The sequence below is a fragment of the Notothenia coriiceps genome, unplaced genomic scaffold (genome assembly GCF_000735185.1).
Source record: "Notothenia coriiceps isolate Sejong01 unplaced genomic scaffold, NC01 NC01_scaffold00038201, whole genome shotgun sequence".
Taxonomy (NCBI): domain Eukaryota; kingdom Metazoa; phylum Chordata; class Actinopteri; order Perciformes; family Nototheniidae; genus Notothenia; species Notothenia coriiceps.
This window is the reverse complement of record NW_011370902.1, coordinates 148,718-170,874: the sequence shown is the minus strand read 5'-3', so window position 1 is coordinate 170,874 and position 22,157 is coordinate 148,718. Positions and strand designations below refer to the sequence as shown.

General features: G+C 41.9%; 1 protein-coding gene across 1 annotated transcript in view; it reads right to left on the bottom strand.

Moving 5' to 3' along the window:
* The window catches only part of ecpas (Ecm29 proteasome adaptor and scaffold), a 35,277-nt gene that overhangs the window by 10,066 nt on the left and 3,054 nt on the right, over positions 1–22,157 (bottom strand). The window contains exons 4-45 of the mRNA XM_010797561.1: positions 13,406–13,524; positions 13,030–13,179; positions 12,760–12,928; positions 12,294–12,433; positions 12,067–12,145; positions 11,862–11,981; positions 11,696–11,781; positions 11,515–11,590; positions 11,380–11,429; positions 11,214–11,280; positions 10,960–11,082; positions 10,733–10,836; positions 9,989–10,112; positions 9,810–9,890; positions 9,482–9,689; positions 9,178–9,269; positions 8,827–8,961; positions 8,571–8,733; positions 8,204–8,376; positions 7,959–8,060; positions 7,494–7,617; positions 6,738–6,883; positions 6,170–6,224; positions 5,901–6,015; positions 5,752–5,820; positions 5,548–5,665; positions 5,285–5,452; positions 5,065–5,144; positions 4,608–4,713; positions 4,430–4,477; positions 4,219–4,337; positions 3,771–3,921; positions 3,592–3,657; positions 3,153–3,242; positions 2,952–3,018; positions 2,776–2,867; positions 2,619–2,685; positions 2,324–2,518; positions 1,940–2,151; positions 1,801–1,844; positions 1,371–1,563; positions 1,105–1,252 (exon numbers count right to left, since the gene is read on the bottom strand). Of these exons, the coding sequence (XP_010795863.1) occupies positions 1,105–1,252; positions 1,371–1,563; positions 1,801–1,844; positions 1,940–2,151; positions 2,324–2,518; positions 2,619–2,685; positions 2,776–2,867; positions 2,952–3,018; positions 3,153–3,242; positions 3,592–3,657; positions 3,771–3,921; positions 4,219–4,337; positions 4,430–4,477; positions 4,608–4,713; positions 5,065–5,144; positions 5,285–5,452; positions 5,548–5,665; positions 5,752–5,820; positions 5,901–6,015; positions 6,170–6,224; positions 6,738–6,883; positions 7,494–7,617; positions 7,959–8,060; positions 8,204–8,376; positions 8,571–8,733; positions 8,827–8,961; positions 9,178–9,269; positions 9,482–9,689; positions 9,810–9,890; positions 9,989–10,112; positions 10,733–10,836; positions 10,960–11,082; positions 11,214–11,280; positions 11,380–11,429; positions 11,515–11,590; positions 11,696–11,781; positions 11,862–11,981; positions 12,067–12,145; positions 12,294–12,433; positions 12,760–12,928; positions 13,030–13,179; positions 13,406–13,524 (4,834 nt within the window). The remainder of the gene's footprint in view (positions 1–1,104; positions 1,253–1,370; positions 1,564–1,800; positions 1,845–1,939; positions 2,152–2,323; positions 2,519–2,618; positions 2,686–2,775; positions 2,868–2,951; positions 3,019–3,152; positions 3,243–3,591; positions 3,658–3,770; positions 3,922–4,218; positions 4,338–4,429; positions 4,478–4,607; positions 4,714–5,064; positions 5,145–5,284; positions 5,453–5,547; positions 5,666–5,751; positions 5,821–5,900; positions 6,016–6,169; positions 6,225–6,737; positions 6,884–7,493; positions 7,618–7,958; positions 8,061–8,203; positions 8,377–8,570; positions 8,734–8,826; positions 8,962–9,177; positions 9,270–9,481; positions 9,690–9,809; positions 9,891–9,988; positions 10,113–10,732; positions 10,837–10,959; positions 11,083–11,213; positions 11,281–11,379; positions 11,430–11,514; positions 11,591–11,695; positions 11,782–11,861; positions 11,982–12,066; positions 12,146–12,293; positions 12,434–12,759; positions 12,929–13,029; positions 13,180–13,405; positions 13,525–22,157) is intronic.

Sequence of the window (22,157 nt, the reverse complement as noted above, 5' to 3'; positions counted from 1 at the left end):
ACACACACACACACACACACACACACACACACTCTCACTGTCTCTCACACAGACACAGTCACACACACACACACACACACACACACACACACACACACACACACACACACACACACACACACACACACACACACACACACACACACACACACACACTTTCCATTTGTGGGGATAAAGGACGCACATTTTTTTACGGTCAAATGTAAACTGTGTGCAGGACAGAAAGCATTGTCCACATTGAATAACAGCAATGCCAATCTCCTGAAGCACCTAACTAATGTACATGAGGCTATAAAACTAGTCGCCAAAGACCCCACCGTCTCAACCACCGGCAGTGCCTGTCAAAATGTCTAAACATATCTTTTGTGTTTTATTGTTCCACTACATTTCATAATGATAATTGCTACAATGATGGGGAGTTGTCTTTTCTCTTACTGTGCCAGAACACCACAAACACTTGTATTTTTATTGTTATTATTTTTCAAGTAAAGTAACTTGTTACTAGTTACTTTTATAATTTAGTAACTAATAAAGTAACTAGTTACTTTTTTGAGAGCAGTAACTATAACTATTACTAGTTACTTTTTAAAAGTAACTTGCCCAACACTGATGGTCACACATGCAGAGCACACAGTGAAATGTGTTCTCTGCTTTTAACCCATCCTAGCACCAGGAGTCTAGTACTAGGAGCAGTGGGCAGCTAGTGTACAGCGCCCGGGGAGCAATGGGAGTGAGGCTGGAAGGGGGATGTCCGGTGCCTTGCTCAAGGGCACCACAGCAGGGCAGGAGGTGAACTGGGACCTTTCCAAGTAGCAGTCCACACTCCATATTTTAGGTCTGGTCGGGGACTTGAACCGGCGACCCTACAGCTCCCAGTCCAAACCCCTACTGACTGAGCCACTGCCTTGCAATGCCTTGTCTTTTTATGCTGCTGCGACGCAAACATTTCCCAAATTGGGATCAACAAAGTACTTCTTATCTTATAAGTGTGAATTCCGCTTATTTTTCTCAGCTTTAAATCTTGCCCACGTAGTGCTCAATAAGTGTCCACCATACAGAATTAACAACATGTCGATCATTGATCCAGTCGAGGCTGAGACTCACCCTGAGTCTGAGGGTTTCTGGGCCAAGCCTTTCCCAGAGACTCAAAGGCACAGAGCAGAGCTTCAGTCTGCAGCTCCTTCTCCTTCACATCTTTATCATCAGCATCCTCCCGAGACCTCAGTGAAGCACGGCCGCTCTCTGGGCAGTTCTGTTGGGAATCAAGGAGATACTTTAAAACACAGGTTAAGAGAACTCGTAGGAAATGTAGTGCTATCTTAAAAATATGATAATAACAGGCATGATCAGATGAGTAGATGTGATTTCACCTTTTTGATCAGAGGGATGATGATCTCGGCCATGTCGCTGAAGCGGTCCTCCTCGCTGCTGTGGAGCACGTCTCCGGCGCAGCGCAGGGCGGCCATTTTGTACACCAGACTCTCCTTACGACACTCCTTCAACACAACCTCCAGCACCTCAGAGATGGTGGGCTGGCCTGCGAAAGGCTTCTTCAGCTCAGGGCTGAACGCCATGGCAACAATGGAGGAGATTTAGTATGAAATGAAAAAGGGGTGTGATCATTCTGTCTGGCAATTGAACATTTATCGGAATTAGAGCTTGATTTAGGTCCTCGAGATCGAGCACAAGAGAAATTGAAAGGTAAATTAAATAGTTGGAGAATCATGACACCCCTAGTTAATATTGCACATAAAATAAAACTGGTAATTAAAGAGGATAAAGTTATGCAAGGACTCTCACCTGCATTTGGAGACAACTGATCCAATGGCTTTCAAAAGCTCCTCCTAAATCAAGAAAGACAAAAAAGAAACAAAACAAAAGTTTGTAACAAAAATCTCTCTCTTACTTTTTGTGGTACTGTTGTATTGATAGCCGTTACCTTGCCAGCCCATGTGCGTCCAGACAGTCCCTGAATTAAAGCTGTGAGCACCATGCCAAGGTGGGGGGCCACCAATGAGCCCGTCTGTTCCTTGGCAACGGTGGCCATGGCAGCTGCACCCTGAGCCTTCATCTTCCAGGACTGGGATTGCAGGGCCTTCTGGGTAATAGCAATGAGCTCGGTCATGTAGAGTCTGATACCTCCGAAGCTCCCTAGAATCAAATAAATAAAAGAAGCTTATGTTATTACAAAGACAAATACAGATGTTGATTGGACTGTTAGTGCCAATATTTCAAAATGTCATCTCCATACGTCTAAGTGTTTCTTTTTGTCTTCTGTTTATCAATGATATAAAAACATATCTTTAGTGTTAGTGTTCCTCACCGGGGACATTCTCCTGCCACACCTCGGCCCACAGCGTGGCGTCGTGGCTCTCCCCCTCCTCATCGGGCCCCGGGGCCTGATGCATCCCCAGGAAGGCCAGCGGCAGGGCCACTCCTGCGTGGCCCTTCAGCACGTCAGGGCTGTAGTGGCTGATGGCGTGCATGGTCAACGCACTCGATGACTTGTACACCGGCTCTGGGAGAGAGAAAGAGTAGACGAGAGCGGAAAGTTAGCGTTTGGTTTAAAGCACAAACAGAATCATTATCTTCTGAGGAAAGATTTTCTGCTGTTTTACCTTCTTTCTCCAAGTACCAGCCATTGAGCTTCAGCAGTAGTTTCTCAACACTTGTGTCTTTGGCTGTCTGATCATAAAACATAGAAACAACACATGCTTACAAGTCAACCTTTGGTGTGATGACATAATGGGATTACTTCTCAGAAGTGGTGCTTACCCTGACGAGATGTCCCAAAGCAAAGGCAAATGCTTTCTGTACCACAGTGCTCCTGTCATGGATCCCGTTCAACAGGGCACTCATCAGTTTACCTGCCAATAACAAATCGATGGTTCATTAATTCACTTGCACTAAATAGAAACACATTAAACAACACAAGTTCAATTGTGCTTTACCTGAGTATGGGGTGAGGTCCTGGGGGCACTGCACTGAGAGTGAAACTATGACACTAGCACAGCCACCCTGTGTCGAAAAAAGAAAAACAAACATAAACCGGTGTCTCAATACACTGTATTTATAACAGGTGGGTTCAAATTACTCAAGTATAAACTCTTTACAGACAATCTGCAAATGAGAGACTGCAGAAGTGTGTGTACCTTGGTGCCCAAGCCTACTCCACTCTTGAGCAGCTCACAGAGCCTGGGAACCAGCTCTCCCAGCACGGAGACATCGAGGTGCTGAAGACACTGAGGACAGGGACACAAGACGGATCTTAACACAACAGACCTCGTTTGTTTTTTTGCCATGTTTTGTCAATCTTACTTTCTTTCCTGTGACACCTTGAAACTGGGACTAAAACCACTGAAGGTCAAGAAGGTTAAACTCAGTATTTATGATGTTTTTGTCATTAAGTATGATATTTGAAATACAGTTCCAAATTGTTCTAAATGAAAGTAAAAGCTTCTCACTTCAAATATATTGATCAGGAATCAATAGGGGGATAAATACAGAGTCAGACCGTTCAGTCCATAATCCCATTGGTATCAATAAAAGGTTTCAGTTTCAACCCCTAGTTATATAGTGTTTTCTTCTTACCATGTTAACGGTCTCCATCATTGGAGAGGACTTGGCGGCACTCAGCCTGGCAGCGTCCATGGCACTCTAGAGAGGCAGAAGAACACAACTCATGAACATGTGGAGTCTTACCGGTGATAAAGGGTACATGAACTGGTTGCCATACTTTGGGTAAAGATGCAGTAGAAGACTGAGGTTACCTTTTCTTGCTCTGTGGCTCTGAGACTGAGGTAGTTGAGGACCTGAGGCTCCAGGGTGGTGAGGGCCTCCAGCAGGGCGGGGATCAGCCGGGCAGCGTGGGGCTTTAGTCTGGCACCAGCCGTCTTACTGATCTTCACCAGGGTCTGGATACTGGGAGGGAATACGACAGAAGGGGTTTAGAGAGAAAGAGGCAGACAATGCTATGGCTCGAACCTGCTAACGTAGCGACGTACAGACAGATGAAAGCGTCTTACTGCTCTGACATAGAAAACATTTGGTGCATCGGGGATTTGGATTGAAAAGGAGTTCAATAACTTAAACGGTCATGCTCTAAAAAAATCAATACAACTTTGTTTTTACACACAGCATAAGTTGCGTCAATATAAGCAAAGTAAGAGGAAGGCCACACAGCAAAACAAAGACAACAGTGGTGGAGGGAGGCGTTACCTTAGAGAGCGGACCTCGGAGACACTGCTGACGATGCCTTTCTCCAGCAGGGTGGGCAACATCACCGCCACAGTCCTCTGGGCTGCGGAGCCTGTAGACTCACACATACGAGTACACACCTGGACACAGGGAGACAGCCCGGGTCACGCATGTGTACACAAACAATTACAAATATAAACACAAAGCCCATTATAGTGCCAAACAGCTTTACCTTACTGAGGGTCTTCAGGGTCAGGTCTGCTGCCTTCCTCACAGATTCCTGAAACATGACGACACATTATTAACAACAGCAAGGTCTGCTCGACACCATGGCAGCTATCTTTAAACGAGTTCCATGTGTTGCTCTTGGTGAATAACAGCAACATTGATTGAGATCATTTCCCGCTCACCTTGATGTCATCCAGGACTCTGAAGAGCGTTTCCCAGATTTCTGCCAGGTGATCAATGAGGTCTTCAGCTTGGCGGCCACGAATCAGGTCGTTCAGGGCCAGGCAGCTGATGGGAAAATCAATGAATCAGAAAGAGATTTTGTATTACAGCGAAGGCTTTTAAGGTCCTTGCCTACAGTATAATAATGTGAGTGGCAAAACACAACATTAACATATCTAACTAACCCAGCTTTTAAAAACACTTCAACTGTTATACTCTCTGATATATGTCAGTACATAGTTCCAGTACTAATACTGTGGGGCCCATATCAACCTACTCACCAGGTTTGAAACAAAAATAAACGCATTTGGAATCTTTAACTTTTATCAAAAAATATATTACAAAAAGTCAATCCAATAAACTAACTAACTAATCTTCATTTCCAGGGGTTTGCAGTTCAATGTATTTATAATGCACCTGGACTCGCGCACTCTCCAGGTGTTACTGGTCAAGTTGGAAATGACATCCTGCAGGATCTCCTGAAGATACTTATCCACCTGAAACAGAACAAACAGACATGCTCACATTACTGCCAACTACATAGTAGTGTGTATGTGTGTATGTGTATGTGTATGTGTGTGTGTGTGTGTGTGTGTGTGTGTGTGTGTGTGTGTGTGGAACAACATTAAACTCCTACCAGGGTCTTATCGGTGACCAAGGCGTCCCAGATGCTGGTCATGGCCTGACGGATGTTCTGGTTGGGGTCAAACTGGTAGCGGTACAGGCGGGGCACGATCTGGGGCAGGAAGGGGGCCAGCTGCTCGCCTGCCTTAGACGCGATCATGTTGAAACCAAACGCTGCTCCCTGAAAGGAGGAGAGGTCAGAAAGAAAGAAGAATGAGACCACCGCAGATAGTTAGGAAAATAGTGCATGTATTGGACGGGGAAAGAGGATGATACCTTGCGGGAGTTCCACATGGCATGATGATTGGCCAGGTTCATGAACTTGTAGACCAGATCTGGTTGGTTCAGGTCGCTGGCCAATGAGCAGAGCTCCTTGTATGTTGTCAGGCCGTGACTGCAAGTGAGAGATTGATGTCAATTTCACACCAAGAGTTGTTAGCGTTTCTCAGTACATTCTAAAATTGGTGACACATGACTCACCCATCAGGGGTCTTCCCCAAGCCTTCTCCCTGGAACACCTCTGTATCTTCTGAGACTGCGTGTTTCACTCTGTTGCAAACATAGGAAAACAATCCTGTGAATCTTTTCTCTTGTTTGATTCCTTCTTCATTATTTAACTACCCACTCACCTTTTGCCGGTCATGAGTGTTTCCACCAGGGTAGAAACCAGTTCCTGCTGGTCAGCCTCTCCTCCCATCTCGTAGACGAGGCCCAGACCTTTAGACGCCACATCCTGACTCAAGTCTAGATCAGATAAGGAAAGAAGAAGTTCAAAAAAAGTGATGATGAAGAACCGGGAAGGAGAGAGCATTTTTTTTGAAATGTTGGACATATTCAAAAAGCCCTGGAAGTAAAGAACAGATCAACGCATTAGTCATTGTTAGAAGTGTCTTCTTACCGTCAGGGTCAGAGAGAACAGAGATGAACGCCACCTGAATCTCCTTCAAATGGGACTGTCGGAGTGAAGGCACAAATATTAGTATTACAAACAAAAAAGGGACTTGACCTGCACGCTAAGGCGGACTTTTATAAGCATAAATCTACCACTAATGTTTTTTTTAATACCGTTTTATTGTAATTTTTGTAAACATTCAGACATAACATACATACAACATACAACCGCATATCTGTCTAGTTACCACGCATATAACACACATCTCTCCATGGGTGACAATAATGTCACCTTAATCATGTAGCAAGATATCTATGTATATCTCAGCTCACTTACTAATTAGTTCAATAAAAGCACAGAGAGAACATGTATAAGAAAAACACATTATAATCATAATGGCCTGAGATGTGACCTCATTACAATGAGAAACTTCTAATAGGAGGGAAAGAAGAAAAGATAAAGAAAATAATAATAAAAAATAAATAATAATAACGTTTGTTGATGTGTTTTTCCTCTTTTCTTTAAGTCTCGAGAGAAACAGGAACACAGTTCAGAGGAATGTAGTTGTACCCACCGTGATTTCCTTGTGCTGGCCGAGTTTCTTGACCATGGAGAGCAGCCATATGCAGGCTGCCTGTCGGACGTGGGGGTTCTGGCTCGGTATGTACCTGGCCAGGACGGACTTCAGGACCCACGGAACCACGTCATTATTTTTCACGTCTAACGGGGAAAGGAAGAGAGTAGAAATGTTGTTGAGGGACATTTCTATATCGTTCAGTGACATATTCCCATCCTAAATCTTGTTCCTGTACTCCAACTGTTCATTTGGTTGTCATGACCTTGCAAGTAATTGTCTTCCTGTCACTTTTCCAGTTTCATATCCTCAAAGTGGAGAGCAAGGACACACACGCAATAGTTAAATACAGACATGAAGGTCTGCAGAGTTATGTGAATGCAACTTCAGGACATTGAATACAATTGAAGCTGTAGGAGGCCGCCGCCGCAAAATATATGAAGCTGATCCGACACAAGGCAGGCCTGACAAACCTGCTCACTTGAAGATCTAGAAAATGTGTCGCAAGTGCTTGAGAAATGATCCATTAGTTCTTAAAAATGTTTAGAGTTGCACTCCAAACTGTACAAACAAGTACAATTAAAGTAATATAAGTAGTGTATAACATTTATATATTTGCAATCTGAACCGTTTTTTTCCCCCTCTGTCCTCAAACCTTTAAAAACCTTAGGAAGAACAGCTGAGGAGGGAATGAAATACATGCTTATGTGTGAACAGAATGGAGCAGCATCGAGGAGTGAAACAGAAAGCACTCACTCTGTGGGGGGTTGTACTCTTCCTCGGTGCAGGTCCATGGGTCTCTGGCAGCTCCAGAGCTGGTGCCTATGGCAACGCTGGTTATCGCCTCTCCCACCGTAAACTGCAGCTCCACCTGTTTGGCCTTTAGAAAGAAGGTGTGAGAGACATTGTCACCAATTAGACACACCCAACGACAGCTTTGAATGCGCAACATGTTGGTACATATCCAAAATACCAGAGTGCAAAAAACGGCACTTCTGCCAACACTTGAAGGCCTGATTCATCGGTTTGAGAAATCTAACAATTTTTCAGAATCAGAAAACATTACTTCAACTTAATACACGTTTATTACAACCATCAGGTAGTTTAAGCCTATTAACACTAGCACTTTTAAAACATTACGTTATAATTACTTTTGGGGTCGTCTTTGTAAAGCCCTGTATTACTACTGTTAGTGGTATAGTCAGTCAATGCGTTTCATACCTCTACAGAGTCCATGAGACCCTGCAGCAGCTTCTTTTGGTAAGGGAAGTCTCCATCTCCCACAGGAAGGTAGCCCAAGGTCTGGATTGATCTCTCCTTCATCTGGACCACGTGGATACAAGCAAGATAATTAAGGTTAATTTGATATGTGAAGATCTGAGGCATGATTAACACATGAATGCATACTGATGGTCCCTGGACAAGATATCTGAGTAACCCCTTCCTTTGGGGCAGTCCCTGGTTACCTTTGAGCTCTCCTTGCCAGAGGGGATGCGAGCCAGCAGGTTTTCCATGGCCGACAGTTTGGTGAAGCCGGCTCCATCATCAGGGATCAGCAGGGCGCCGTTACGGCCGATTTCCCCCAGAGCTGTACACGCTGCTACCGCCAGCAGAGCACTGCTGCTGTCCAGGAAGGAACCTAGGTGGACCATATAGACAGAAATTAATTACAAATAAGTTACAGGATGGAAATAAAGTACAACAGCTAGATTGTGATATACACCTCATCACAATCTAGGCAAGTAATTAGCATTTCATTTAATTGCAGTTTAACAGTCATAGTCAATAAACGAAGCCTAAACTGGAGGACAATGTTGAAAAAAAAAAGCTTACCAATTGTCTTGGTGGCCATGGCAACGAGTTCATCATCTCCTTGGGAGGTGATGCACATTTGCTGCTCCATGTTGTGCGTCGAGTCCCCGGCTTTCTTTTTGCTCATGTAGCGTCCCACCATGTAACCCAGAGCCAAGACGGCGCCATGCTGAGTCTCAGGACTCTGTGGTTCAACAAAAAGCAATTAACATTAACAAAAAGTACCAAATGCACACTCTTGAATTGCTAAGTGCTCCGAAGAGACAAAGCGCCATACGTGGTTGTCTTTAGTGATTTTGAGCAGGTTGTGCACAGCCGTCTGCAGCTCGCTGCCAGTCATGGTGGAGACCACCACAGCGTACAGCTGGGCTGCCAGCTCCCTCATGTCCTCCTTATTGGTGTTCATCAGACTCTGGAGGAGAACACATGTGTTATTACAGCTGAATGCACTCAGTGGAGAAATGTGAGTTAGACTGAACAATACCACAGGACAGCTAAGTGATTGGACTACTTGTTCAGTAGCGCTGATATTTGTCTCACTGATGGAGTAGAGCGCCACACATCTCAATGTAGAGTTGCCCTAACCCTACGTCCAAATAAAAACACACAAATCAAATGAAATACTCACTTTAATCCAGTCGATTTTCTCTATGAATCTGTGAGCCAGCTTCTCAGGGCAGACAGACACCACCTCCAGCAGACAGTACATCACTGGGATTCCTGTTGGGATTAGTAAAGGAGATGCAATAAACAACAGAGTTTCCAACGATGGCTGTCATGTCAATGATTCTGTTAATCACAACACTGCACCACAGAGATGAATAAATAAAGAATATAATGATAGACTTAATCACTTTGAATAATCAACAAAACGAGGGCTTTCTTTACTAATGGTAATGGGCCTATAGAAAGGGCAGGTTCACTTGTCTCACCCCCCACAGCAGACAGCAGCTGCTGAAGCAGATCCATGTAGACATGAACAGGGCTCGTCTCAGAACCCTTTGACTGAGACTCAGAGGACAGCAGTGTGTGGACGTAGCGTCCGATGGCTGGAGCATCATCCTGCATGTCTGCCGGACGTGTGGAGATGGGCCTGACCCCGGCACTGTGCGCCAAACACATCCTCAGGTAGAGCACGATCTGAGAAGACAGGGGGTAGTAAGGTGCCTGCAGCTAAACAACTCAAATGTACACTGAGAGTTTGCAAAGCCATGTTACAATTGATGAATGTCAGAGGCATGATCCCCAATTAATATGTACCTCCCCAAATGCAGATGGGTTGAAAGGGATAGTGTACGTTCCAACAGTGTACTTAGCTGGAGTCTTCATCCTCTGAGCAGCCTGATAATGACCAGATAAAAAGGTTTGAGATTAAGAATTAGTTTTAGCAAAAGTAGGTGTTTTACGTGAATCAATGAAAAATAGGCTCAAAGATTCACCTTCTCCTGGACATATGCCACCATGTCAGGAAAAGAGGGCATTGGCTTTGGTCCCTCCTTCTCTGAGCTCTTGGTAGGAAAAGCTCTCAGCACCTTCTTGGCCTCTGCAGACACCTCCTCTCTCCTAACACAGGAAAACAGCTCGTTTTATATTCTGCACCACTCAGGAAAGTAAACCGCCTCATTCAAGCTTTAACCATCTTCCATGTTACTTGGTTTCTTTTGTGTGTGTGAGGGCTGTACCATTTAATGTCTTCTTCTATTGTTATTCAAAGCTCTTATTGGAGGTTTTTAAGTGAAACATCATATTTTATGATGCCATATCACAACGGTGTTTATATAAATGTGATTTATTGTGCTGTTAGATTGTTTCTACGCCACCCTGTTGATACTGGCGTGCGCCTCCTTTTGTGTGTGGAAAAAAATATGAAACCATATTTTGAATACAGGAAAATGTGGTTTTCCAAACACTAATAACCAAAACATATAGATTAAGAAAGAATATTTGATGATTATATCTATTATTTTCAATATATTTTGACTTGTGAACTTTGCTACAATTGGAAAGGTTTGGATAACAGAAGTTGGGAACAATCCATGGCAGGAAACACTGTAATCCAATTCTATTCATATGATATCAAAAGTAATAGGTGTAGAGTAAACGTTAACCGTGCAGAAATAGTGGCTTTAAACAGAATGGCTGAGTTAGTTAGTGTAAAGGTTTTCTGTGTTTTATCCACTTACGGGTCTCCAGCAGCAAGCAGCAGCAGGTATCTTGTTGGCACGTGATCAGCAGCAAACACTGTGCTGGCAAACTTCATGGCCACCTGGCGAACTTGGACCTCCGGCTGCCACAGAAAGAATAATCAAGAGTTACGATTTGCCTCACGTAGTTACCTCCATAACTAGTCAACATTAATAAATCCATGTTTCATACAAACCAAATATCTGTTTTGCCTGCAAAGACTCACCTTTCCAATGTAAGCAGCCACCAGCGCCTCCATCAGGTTCAGCAGAGCCCCCTGCAGGTTGGCGTAAGCTCCGACCATCATGGACAACGCTTCCTGGATGGCAAGACGGACATCAGACTCCTCCTAGAGACGACAATGGAGTTTGGAAATATCATTATCAGATACATTGTCGTGCTCTTCTTAGAATTAAAGCGAAGAAGATGAACTTTGATGAATCATTTAGACTGAGAGAGCTTTACAGAGGTTTAACCTACCTTGCACATGGACTCAAAAAACTGCTGAACCAGTGCGATGTCCTTTGTGAACAGCTGTGGCATGCGGCTAGAGGAGAGAGACAAAATGTAGATTTGCATTTGATTTCAAAACCCTACACCAAGCTGGCAATGTGTAAGTAAAAAGAATGATGTTATTTCAATATACCTTGAAAGCTTTCCAACAGCAGAGTAGGCAACGCATAGTAATTTGGGATCCTGCAAGGACACATGAGTTATTAGTAGGTATATTTAGATCATGGAACATTAAATGCAGTTAAATGTGTGTCATTTGTAGTTTTACCTCCTTGTATTCATTGATGAGCTTTGTGAGACCATTAAGCAGCATTAATCCCAGAGGTTTATTAGTGTCAGGACATCTGAAAAAAACACAAAAAAGCCAATTACTATCTTTCAAATGCAAACAAAACACTTTTTAATAAGAAATGAACTATGGATGCATTTAGAAAGTACACTTTTCTTACATCATGCAGATGTGATGGACAAACTGCAAGGTGAGAGAGAGCAGCTTGTTGTTGGTGCTGGCTCCAAACAGACCATCGTACACAACCTACAGAGGAAAGGAAAAGTCTATCAACAGACTTTCTTTGAAAAGTTGAGGATCCACCTCAGTGTGGTCAAAGAGCCCACCTGGATGTTAGCTGGAAAGCACTCTGCAGCCAAGCGTGATCGTAAGAGATGTGGCAGGATCTTCAGCTTGACTCTCGTGCTCACTGGTTCGTGTTTCAGCTCTTGCTTCAAATTGCCTCCCTAGTGCACATAAAGAACATTACCTAATATATATATTTTTTTAATCACAGGTTAGTTTTGTAAGAACAAAGTCAGTTTTACAAACCTTTGTTTTGAGAGGGACATCCCCCAGATACACCTTGTACATCTTGTTGATAATTAGAGGGTTGTTCCAATCAATGATGCTGGAGGATAACACACAAAGAAGTACATGAATACAAGTTGGTACTTTCAGGATTTTATTCTAATGTTTTTACCAGTCAGTGAGAAAATGTGAATAACTTTATAATTTGTAAACTGTAAACAGGAAATGACTCAAGTTGCTCCACCTACCTCTGTTTGCTCTTCATCTCCAGGTCAGCAGCAGTGGCCACACCGTGCCGGGTGTCGCTGGACGCCACCACCAGGTGCACCACCGACTCCACCTCTGGGACTTGCTGCGCCTCCATGAACTTCACTATGCCAAGCTTACACTGGTAAAACAAAAAAAGGATAATAAGGAAACATAGTAATTCTGTCAAATATGGCAACCGCTTATCAACTACATGTACATCAGGGCATGTCTGCATTGTCTCGTTTCACCAAATGAGTGTTTATTAAGACTATAATATTGTGGTATAATACAGCCTTTGTCTCAAGTGTTTAGTTTTTGTTCTTCTCTTTATTGTCAAACTTAGTCTCAATAGTTAGACATGTTATTTTAATAGTTTTATTGTCTGTTATTTTCAAACATGGCCCTAGCCTAGCCATTTAAAAAGCATAGACATATATATAACCTGCCCAAACTCAGTTATTGTACCTGCTCTAGCTGCTCAGCGCTCCACTGGGCCTCTCCAATCACCCTCTTGGCAGCATAGACACTCATCCCAGGGGGGGGCTGGGGGAGACCCTGCCCACCTGCAGCGGCCTCTGCAGGGCTTCCCTGGGAGGGTGGAGCAGGGCGAGTCGGGGATTCATTCAGCACAAAACTAGAGGTGCCAGAAAGAGAGAACCAGTCAACATTCTGGTTCAAATACTTTGAGTAGGGCTATATAACCTAGCAATGCTCAAACACAAAGTATAAACTCACCCGTAAGGCATCAGTAAAACATCCAACATGAACTCCAGCAGCAGCTGCACTGTCTTTGGCCTCTCAGTTAAGTTAAATGGAGTCGCAACCTTGGAGATGCCTGCAGGATACTTCATATGGTAAAGAGTGGGGATCAGCAGGTGCATCAGGCTAAGAGAAGAAAGAAATAGAGTGTGAAGTCAAATGATATTACATTTGACAAAGAACAGATAGTCAGCCCCAGATAAAAAGGACTGAGGCAGTATGTGTGTTTGATTATATTCATGTAGAAATCAAGCACAACTCAAGTGTAACTAAAGATCATGCTTTTTTTTAGGTCGATTTTGTGATGATGGTAAATATTGCTGTGCATCATAGAGTGTATTTGTCCCCTCACCTGTCCTGCTGTGGCTGTGGCTTGCCCTCCATGGCAGTGAGAAGGGTGGGGGCCAGCTCACACTGTTTTCCCACCTCCAGACGTGGGTAACCCAATTTGATGTAGATGATGGTGAAATTCTAAAATATCCACAAAAACAACAATCATCACTCCTATCTCGAGTAACTACTTGTACTAAATATAAATAGGTTTTTCCAACCACTACTAAATTCTGCTGTGATGAATATTCCACACTAACTATTTTCACAAAGGCACCTCCTTTCTCCCAACACATGAAAACAGCTCATTTTATATTTTGCGCCACTCAGGAAAGTAAACAGGTAGATATGAATTAGTGTAACTTCTGAATATTTAACTTACCTGAAAACATTCATAACTACTTTTTGCACTATACTCTCAATAGGGATTGCATTATACCTACACAAGAGCGACTTCTTGATTGGATTAAGAGCAGTGTATATTTAAAGAGCAACTTGCAGGTTAGAGACCCCAGTGAAGAAATGTGGAGGAAAATGATGTATACACTAGATCAGGGGTCGGCAACCCCTGGCACGCGTGCCAGCATTGGCACGCGGCACCGTAACCAGTGGCACACTAGGAATAAGTGGAATAAGTGCAAAATATTTAAATTGTATTTTCGGATCCTGAACGAGACCGCCGCCAGAGCGCGTCTCCCCGTTACCTGCAGAAGGAAGGCATGCACGCAACGCAGCCCCGCTCTTTTTATCTCCAGGTGACTTTCTGCCGCTTTCCTCCGTGGTGCAGTGCTGATCGTTTCACCACGGAGGAAAGCACTTCACTAATTGCAGTACCCATAAGGAGCTGTACAAATGCCGCAGTTTTTGCGTGGCTGTGTATTTAGTTGAAAGCCCAGTGGCGATCTGCTCATTTCTCATCGACATAATATGCTACAAAGGGGCGGACTGGCCATCTGTGTGTTGAACTTTCCTGTCGGCTCCCAGACCGTAGTCGAGGAGGGCAGAAGCAACAAGCTTCAGGTTCAATAACCCACTTTAGAGAGAGGCGAGCTCTTCTTGGGAGGCCGTTGCATTTATTTAGCTGTTCTTCTGTTTCACAAAATACATCACAGACCTCTGTTTTTCTGCATCCTCGTTTCACTTCCAGAAACATACACACGTTCTCTCCATAGGTTCTCTCACTGTCGCTCTACCATCCACAAACACACATCCCTCTCTCTCTCTCTCTTAAAGGGACAGCGATCTCATCTCACTCTGCATGACCCTAATATCATAGCATGTGTGCTCTGGAGAATCACAGAACGGACGATCGTCCTTATTTCTTATGCCGTTTAAACCAATTATTTAAATGTGTTTGTTAAATTCGGCATCATGTGAGTTGCGCTGACAGGTCCACACACTGCTTCCCCGCAGCGAGGCTCCCCCGCCCTCCTGCTGATAGTTGACGAGCGTCAAGCTCCTCAACCCCCCGTCCCCCCCATCGATAATTCTCGTTGGCACGCTGATAACAATTATTTTTTTAAATGGCACTTCATATCAAAAAGGTTGCCGACCCCTGACATATACTATATTAAACATATGCTTCAAATGTGACACTTCTTTTTCTAATCATTGATTTCGGTGTGTCTCTTCAGGCAGCTGAACATCAGGAAGGTTCTGGTCAGCGGCGGCAGTCTGGACCACCGTGTGGTTCCTCAGATCCTGAACGAGGGGGGGGGAGAGAAGGTGGTCATCTTGGCTTTAGATGAAGCTGGGAGGGTAAGAGCATTCAAATAGTAAAGTAGTGTGATTAATTTACTTATCTAGACTGAGAGGGAACAGAGCTCGTCTTTGACATTTAGAGGGCTTTCATTTTGAAATTCTACAACAGAAAATCCTGCTAATTTTCTGAGTGACATTTTGAGTTTGTCTGCTAACACCCTCACTTAATATTGGTGTGGGGCAACAGAAGCATTCTCAATGAAACTGTGAGATGGTGACAGATTAGTCTTTTGAAATGTAGTTTTAATAATAATATTAACTACAAATTAAAAAGAGATATATATTTTTCTAAATACAGTTTGCAGGCAGTAGTTATAAAACATTTTATTTATTTCATTATTAATTCAAAACAAATATTTGTCTGTATTTCATTTATTATTATTGACATATTTTTTAAATTAATGTAAAAGATGCCTATTACATAACTTGAAGGTCGCTTTTATAATGGGAAAATAAATCTCGCTTCTCCCATGTGCTAACATTTAGAAACTGCAGCACGATGTATAACATTGTTATTTTTACCTTCCCCTGTTATCTAACCTATGGTGCATCATAGACAGTTATACAATCTCAAAGCAGCCTGGCCCATACAGGGTTCTATAGATTTAAACTGTGACTAAGACTTGTCTGTGTACCTTCCTTAAATTCCTCCTATTCCCTTTCCCTCCCAGGTGTTCTGCTGGCGGTCGTCGGGCAGCTCGGTGAGACAGTGCCGGTGGGCGTACGGGCGTCAGGTCTTCATGTCGGACATTTCTCTCAGCAAGAACGGCATGATGTTTGTGACTCAGGAGGGGGAGGGCTTCAGTGGCGTGTGGGCTGGAGAATATAAAAAGTACGAGGAGAAAAAAGGTGAGGAATTTAGGAACAAAGTACGTTATATCATAAAGTTGGACAAAGTTTTGCAAATGTCAGTTTTAAATAGATAACAGTTTTTTCATTAGATGTGTATAGACTCCTTTTTAAAAAAGGGAATAGTTATAGGTCATCGTAAAACAAAAATTAGTTTAAAGTATTGTTGATTTAAAAATGTTATTTGTCATTTCTTGTGATCTCAGAGGGCAGTGTGGAGGTCTGTGGCCACTCTGATGCCGGGACATGGTTCGAAAGAATCCGCCTGGAGAAGCTCCCGTACGTCCACAGAGCTGTCAGCATCACCATGGACTCTAAGGGCCGCAACTTTGGAATGCTCCAGTCAGACCCCAAAACAAGGTGGGATGTCCCTTGAATACTAATGTTGTCCTCATGTTCTGTCTGTAGATGTCTGTAGAAAATGTAAAAAATACACTTTGGGGCCAGTTTTCCACTCCAACAAAATCTTAAATGCATTTTGTGTAAACATGGTGTTCTAACTCTAGTAACTAATTAAAAAAGAAAGAAAGATTGAAGTTATGAAATCTATAAAGTGGCTAAAAGTGGATAGGTCATTCATGGAAAATGTGCTTTTTCTTCCTCCTCTTTTGAACTTGCTGATTATTAAATAATTATTGATGATTATCTTTTAGCATCCTTATGTGCAACATGAAAAATGCTTTTTATTTTCCACAATGAGGGAAAAACCTTTTTAGGTTTAAACGGTAATAGTAAATGGCCAAAGAGCATTTGGAAATAACTAATAATAATTACTAATAGATGCAAAACATCTTTTTTAAAGCATTGTCTTCCCACAGACTCAGTAATGACTTACCACTCATTAAATGTAATGTTGCTAAATTTAACCAGTTAGACATAATGCAAAAAAGGGTCTAAAAATGTTATTTAGTCGATGCTAATTGTATTTATTTTTAGATATTTTCCATGCTTAAAGCACACACTGCTTTATTGGAACCAGTACAACAGCATGCCACTAAATTATTTATTATACTTTCTCTTAACGACTGTTCTCTTAACAAAGTATTGCTTGAATATCTTTAAGCATTTGCTGCCTGATTTTATTATTTTAATCTTGTTTTTGAAAAGTTCTGTGCTCTATTTACATTTATTCCTCTTATTTAAATAGGCAAGATATTACAATTATCACTGAAAAAGTGTACCCTTTGTGATTTTGATGTAGATTTCTATCTTCCAAATAGTTATCTTCTAAGTGTTTGCTGTACACTGATGCCCCCCTCTGTCTTTTTATCCAGCTTGTACGAGATTCCCAGCGTGTCCCCTTCCTCCTTCTCCCAACACTTCCGGAACCTCCTTGATGAGGCAGACGAAATGGACAGCATCCACGATGTGACGCTTCAGGCCGGTGACCGCACCTTCGCCGCCCACAAGTACATCCTGTCCATGAGGTCCGAGTTCTTCCGGAAGCTGTTCATATCCGAGCATTGCGATGAAGATAATGTGCTTGACGGAGAAGTGAGGAAGAGCGAAGATGCTGTCGGCTGCGATTTAATCATTTTGGAGAAGATCCCAGCGGACATGTTGGAGTACGTCCTGCACTTCATCTACATGGACTCCTGTGAGCTGCTGGTGCACGGGGCCCGGCCGAGGGTCTCAGGGGTCCTGATGGGACAACACCAAGTGAGAAAAAGAGAAAGAATACCTCTACATATGTGAATTGTTTAGATAGTAAGATTATTCTTTTTTTTAAATGAGGGAGGGTGCCGAGTAAGTGAGGAGAATGTAAGTTATCTTCCTGATGTTACTCAATTTTACTTGTGGGGGAAAGTTACTCATTAAAAACATTTACTCAAGAACGCCTTTTTGAAAAGAATATTTTAATCTAATTCTGATTTATGCTTTTTTTCATTATTATTTTATAACTTCTAATACAAATAAAATTTGACTTTTTACCCTACTAAATACATTTGACAGCTTAATAACTAGATGCCTTGCAGATTAACAATTACAAAACCAAAATGATTAATGAATAAGTGACGATTTGATCAAATTCAAAGTGATTTTTGTTCAAATAATTAAAAAATGTACAAACTCAGCAGCATATGTATTTATTTATAAAAAATAAATACATAAAACTAGCTTTGCATTTACCAGCTGTACCATTTTTAAAGCAATAAACTCATTAAGCATCAATAATCATCATCCTATAATATATATTACTATGCAATAAAATGCTTTTGTTTCTCAAAAATATATTGTTTTTAAACTCAACAAAATGGTTTATTATCATATTTAATTAACAGAAAATTGTTTTTACAAACTTACTTTATTTTTGGTTTTATATCATGTCACCTTTTCACTACTTGAGTTTGTTGTGTATTACTTGAATCTGTAAATAACATTTGCATTAGCCTTAAATAACTGAGCCTCTGACTCAGCTGTGTTTTTTTCTCGCTGCCTGTCTGCTCAGGACTCGGAGCAGGAGAGGCTTATCAGCAGCCTGCAGGACCTGGGCCTGAGAGGTCGCGCTGCTCTCGACGTGTACCGCTCCCTCCCCCCCACAACCAATGGAGACGGAGACAAGGCCAAGAGCAAGTCGGCCAAGCCTGGCAAGAAGGGGAAAGGAAGCAAAGGAGACAAGGCCGGAGCCAACGAGGGAGGGGCCAACCCGGTGAAAACCTTACAGGGTGTTGCAAAAAAGCTTGGCCTGGGTAGCCTTTCTGCACGGTGAGAGACCCAACATGCACTAACCCTAAGGCTAAATCACATGTGCTGTCATTGTCCATTCATAATAATAACTCTTTATTCCTCGACAGACTGGATGGAGTCAAGTACGAAAGTGGAAAGATCAATATTACAAAGAAGAAAACCGCCAACAAACCTAAATTCTACCAGAAAAAGTGGTATGCATTTATATCTAACGGTTGAGCTATATAGATCAGATTGTATTGAATTTTACATGAAATGTAGATTTTCTGATATCTGTATTTCTGTGTCTGCACAGCTCCTATCTCTGTGATGTCACCCTGAAATCTGAAGATGGTAAAGAGTTTCCGTGCCACAAAAGTGTCCTCTGTGCAAGACTAGGTAAGGTCAACCATCAGAAAAAGGATCACAATGCACAGACGTTTTTATTCATTCGTTTTGATAAGGATCGCACAGTTGTTATTTTTCACAAATGGGTATGTAATACATAAGCACGAGTCCTAAATTGGAGCCTCTTAAATAAGAGCATCCTTTGTGTTAGAATGACGATAACTTTTTATGGCTGTAATTTGGAGTTGCCTTAAGTGAGTGGCACATTTTCTTTTAACTTTTGTGTCCATCTTTTCTGCAGAATACTTCAACAGTATGCTGGGAAACCCCTGGATTGAGGTATGCCATACTTGTATTTCATACTGCCTCATTCATTAACAAGTGGTCTTAATGCTTACAATGCACTTTCATAAGACATAATGGTACCGGTAATAATAGGGCAGTGTAGAAGTGGATTGAATCTGCTTAACTGGTAGCAAAGAAGTCAGATTGTATAGAAGTCTATACGAAAGTGTCCCCACTTCTCCCTTTATTTGTTTTCTTAGTTTCTTAATTAATGTATGTACAGGCCTGAACAATATATGTTTACCATTACCATCACAATGTGCCCGTGCACAGCAGTGACATTGCAGTCAATTAAGGCACATTTATTCAGACGTGATGCTTCAAGTTTTAGCTGCTTGTCATTTTTCATGACTTACCTGCACGAGACGTCTGTCTGATTACATAATTCAGATCTTAGATACACAGAATGTGTTGATAGTGAGTAATATGCCAGCTCTGCTTGCATAGCCAACCACCAATCACAATCAACCACAACAGGCTGATTTTTTTTTGTTGAAAAAGAAACCCAACATCAATTTTATGGAAATATTTTAGCTACAGAAAAAATGATGCAGCACTGTATTTCTTCATAATGCAATACCGTATATTCCCAAAGGAAACAATATTTAAAGTGATAGTTTTATTAGAAGTCATGCAGCCGTAGTCTCATCACTTGTTTTAAGTCGTATAAAATACAGAAGGATTTGAAAACGTTGGTCACCTTTTATAGATAATTAGTCGGTAAAGCAGTGAACGCTTTAGGATGTGGCTACTTATGATTGACTGATCATAACAAATGTGAGGTGTGGATGTTGAAAGCGTTTTTCAGCGTATAACTTTAATCATTTCTCAGCTATTTTAGAGTTTACAAAAGTGAATTTAAGCATGCCCTATTACAGTTAGCTTAACCTTCTTATGCCACTTCTGCTTCCTTAAAAAACACACTTGGCAATGGCCAAATTGCTAAACAAACCGATGAATGACACCACAGTGACTTTGTCCACATTTGTATACTTTCTATGATGATAGTAATGATGTTCTGCCCTCCCTCAGGCCACCTCCTGCACAGCACTGGAGTTGACTACCAGCTCTGAGATTCTGCAGGTCATTCTGGAGTATATCTACACAGACGAGTCTCCCACCATTAAAGGTAGCTTTACCATCATTTATTGTGACGGCACATTTAGAATGTTAATGATGTTATTTTGCTATATTTTTGCAGTAAAGACGCTCATATTAACAGGACCTCTCTTTGTTTGACAGAGGGTTTGAATGTAGAGTTTGTCTGCAGTGTGCTGGTTGTGGCCGACCAGCTGCTCATCACACGGCTGAAGGAGATGTGCGAGGTCGTCATCACAGAGAACTGTGAGTCGGTTTGTCTTTTCTTCTAGCGTCATTGCCCTTGCCTCTAGCTTTTTTCAGCTTGTTGAAATAATTCAGTTTTAATGTCCTGTGAAATTAAAACGTGATGGATGTTAAGTTCAGAAGCAACAATTAGTTAAACATAGTTTCATCATCATGTATTCTTGGGGTTATTTCCTGACTGCTGACCCTTTTTTTGATCTTATTCATTTCCGGAGATATTTGATCACATGTTCTCTTAAATGTCAACAATTTTGTGTTGGGCTCACAATAAGTTGTATATGATGTGAAAGCAGCACAGTTTTACAAATGGATGTTACGCAAACATTAAGGTCAGCAACTAACAATCATTCTATTACAGAATAATTTGCGGTGTTTTGCTAGATTAATCAATTAATTGTTTGGTCAAGAAAATGTTAGAAAAAAGTGTTAAAAGTTCATCCCAGTTAATCAAAGTGAAATGTCTTTCAGTTTTGTGAGTTTAAAAGCCAACAATGTACTTTAATATTATAAAAACAGGGAAAATAGGACAGCTAAAAATATAAGAGGCTGAACGGCATTTTCTGAATTTTGAGTGAAAAATGACTTTAAAGATTTATTGTTTGTCAAAATGGTTGCTAATCATTTGTCTTGATCAAAGGGTCCTATTTAGTGTCCCTCCTGTGACATGCTTATATGCTTTAATGTTCAAAAAGCTCTTTATTTTTCTTGTACTGCCTCTGCTGCAAGCACCTCTTTTCATCCTCTGTCTGAAACCAGAGCCCAGTCTACTCTGATTGGTTAGCTGGCCGGCTCTGTTGTGATTGGTCAACTGTTTAAAGATGTCCGACCCTTGATCATATCACGTACAATGTGTGAGGGCTAGCAAATAGAAGCTCGGTTAGGAAAATCCCCAAAAGCATAATAGGGCCTCTTATCTATATCTACTTATAGAAAAATTGTAGTGGCAGCTTTTGAAAACATCACCAGACACATTTTTTGAAATGATTTCCTATGAATTGTATTGATGCTCTTTGCTTTTCTCTTCTTAGTGACTCTGAAGAATGGTGCGGAGCTGCTGGAGTTTGCCACCATGTACAACGCAGAGCAGCTCAAACTCTCCTGTCTTCAGTTCATTGTGCTCAACATGGCTGCCCTGCTGGAGTCACGGTGAGAATCACAAGAGAGAGCCTCAATTAGACTTTAAGATGATTAGATTATGAAGATTTCAGTATGTTATTGAGAACAATTAAAACACAGTGCTACAATTAATCTGATTGGTGCAAACCAGATGATCCCTATGTTTTCTGTAAAGTTGTGGATATGCTGATTTACAGCGGAACAAATACTCTCCCCCCAGCGGGAGAGGTGTGTGTGTGTGTGTGTGTGTGTGTGTGTGTGTGTGTGTGTATATAATTGATGATTATCAACTATATCAGTAAATGGAGAAACATCACTTTTATTCTTTGACTCTAAATGGAAAA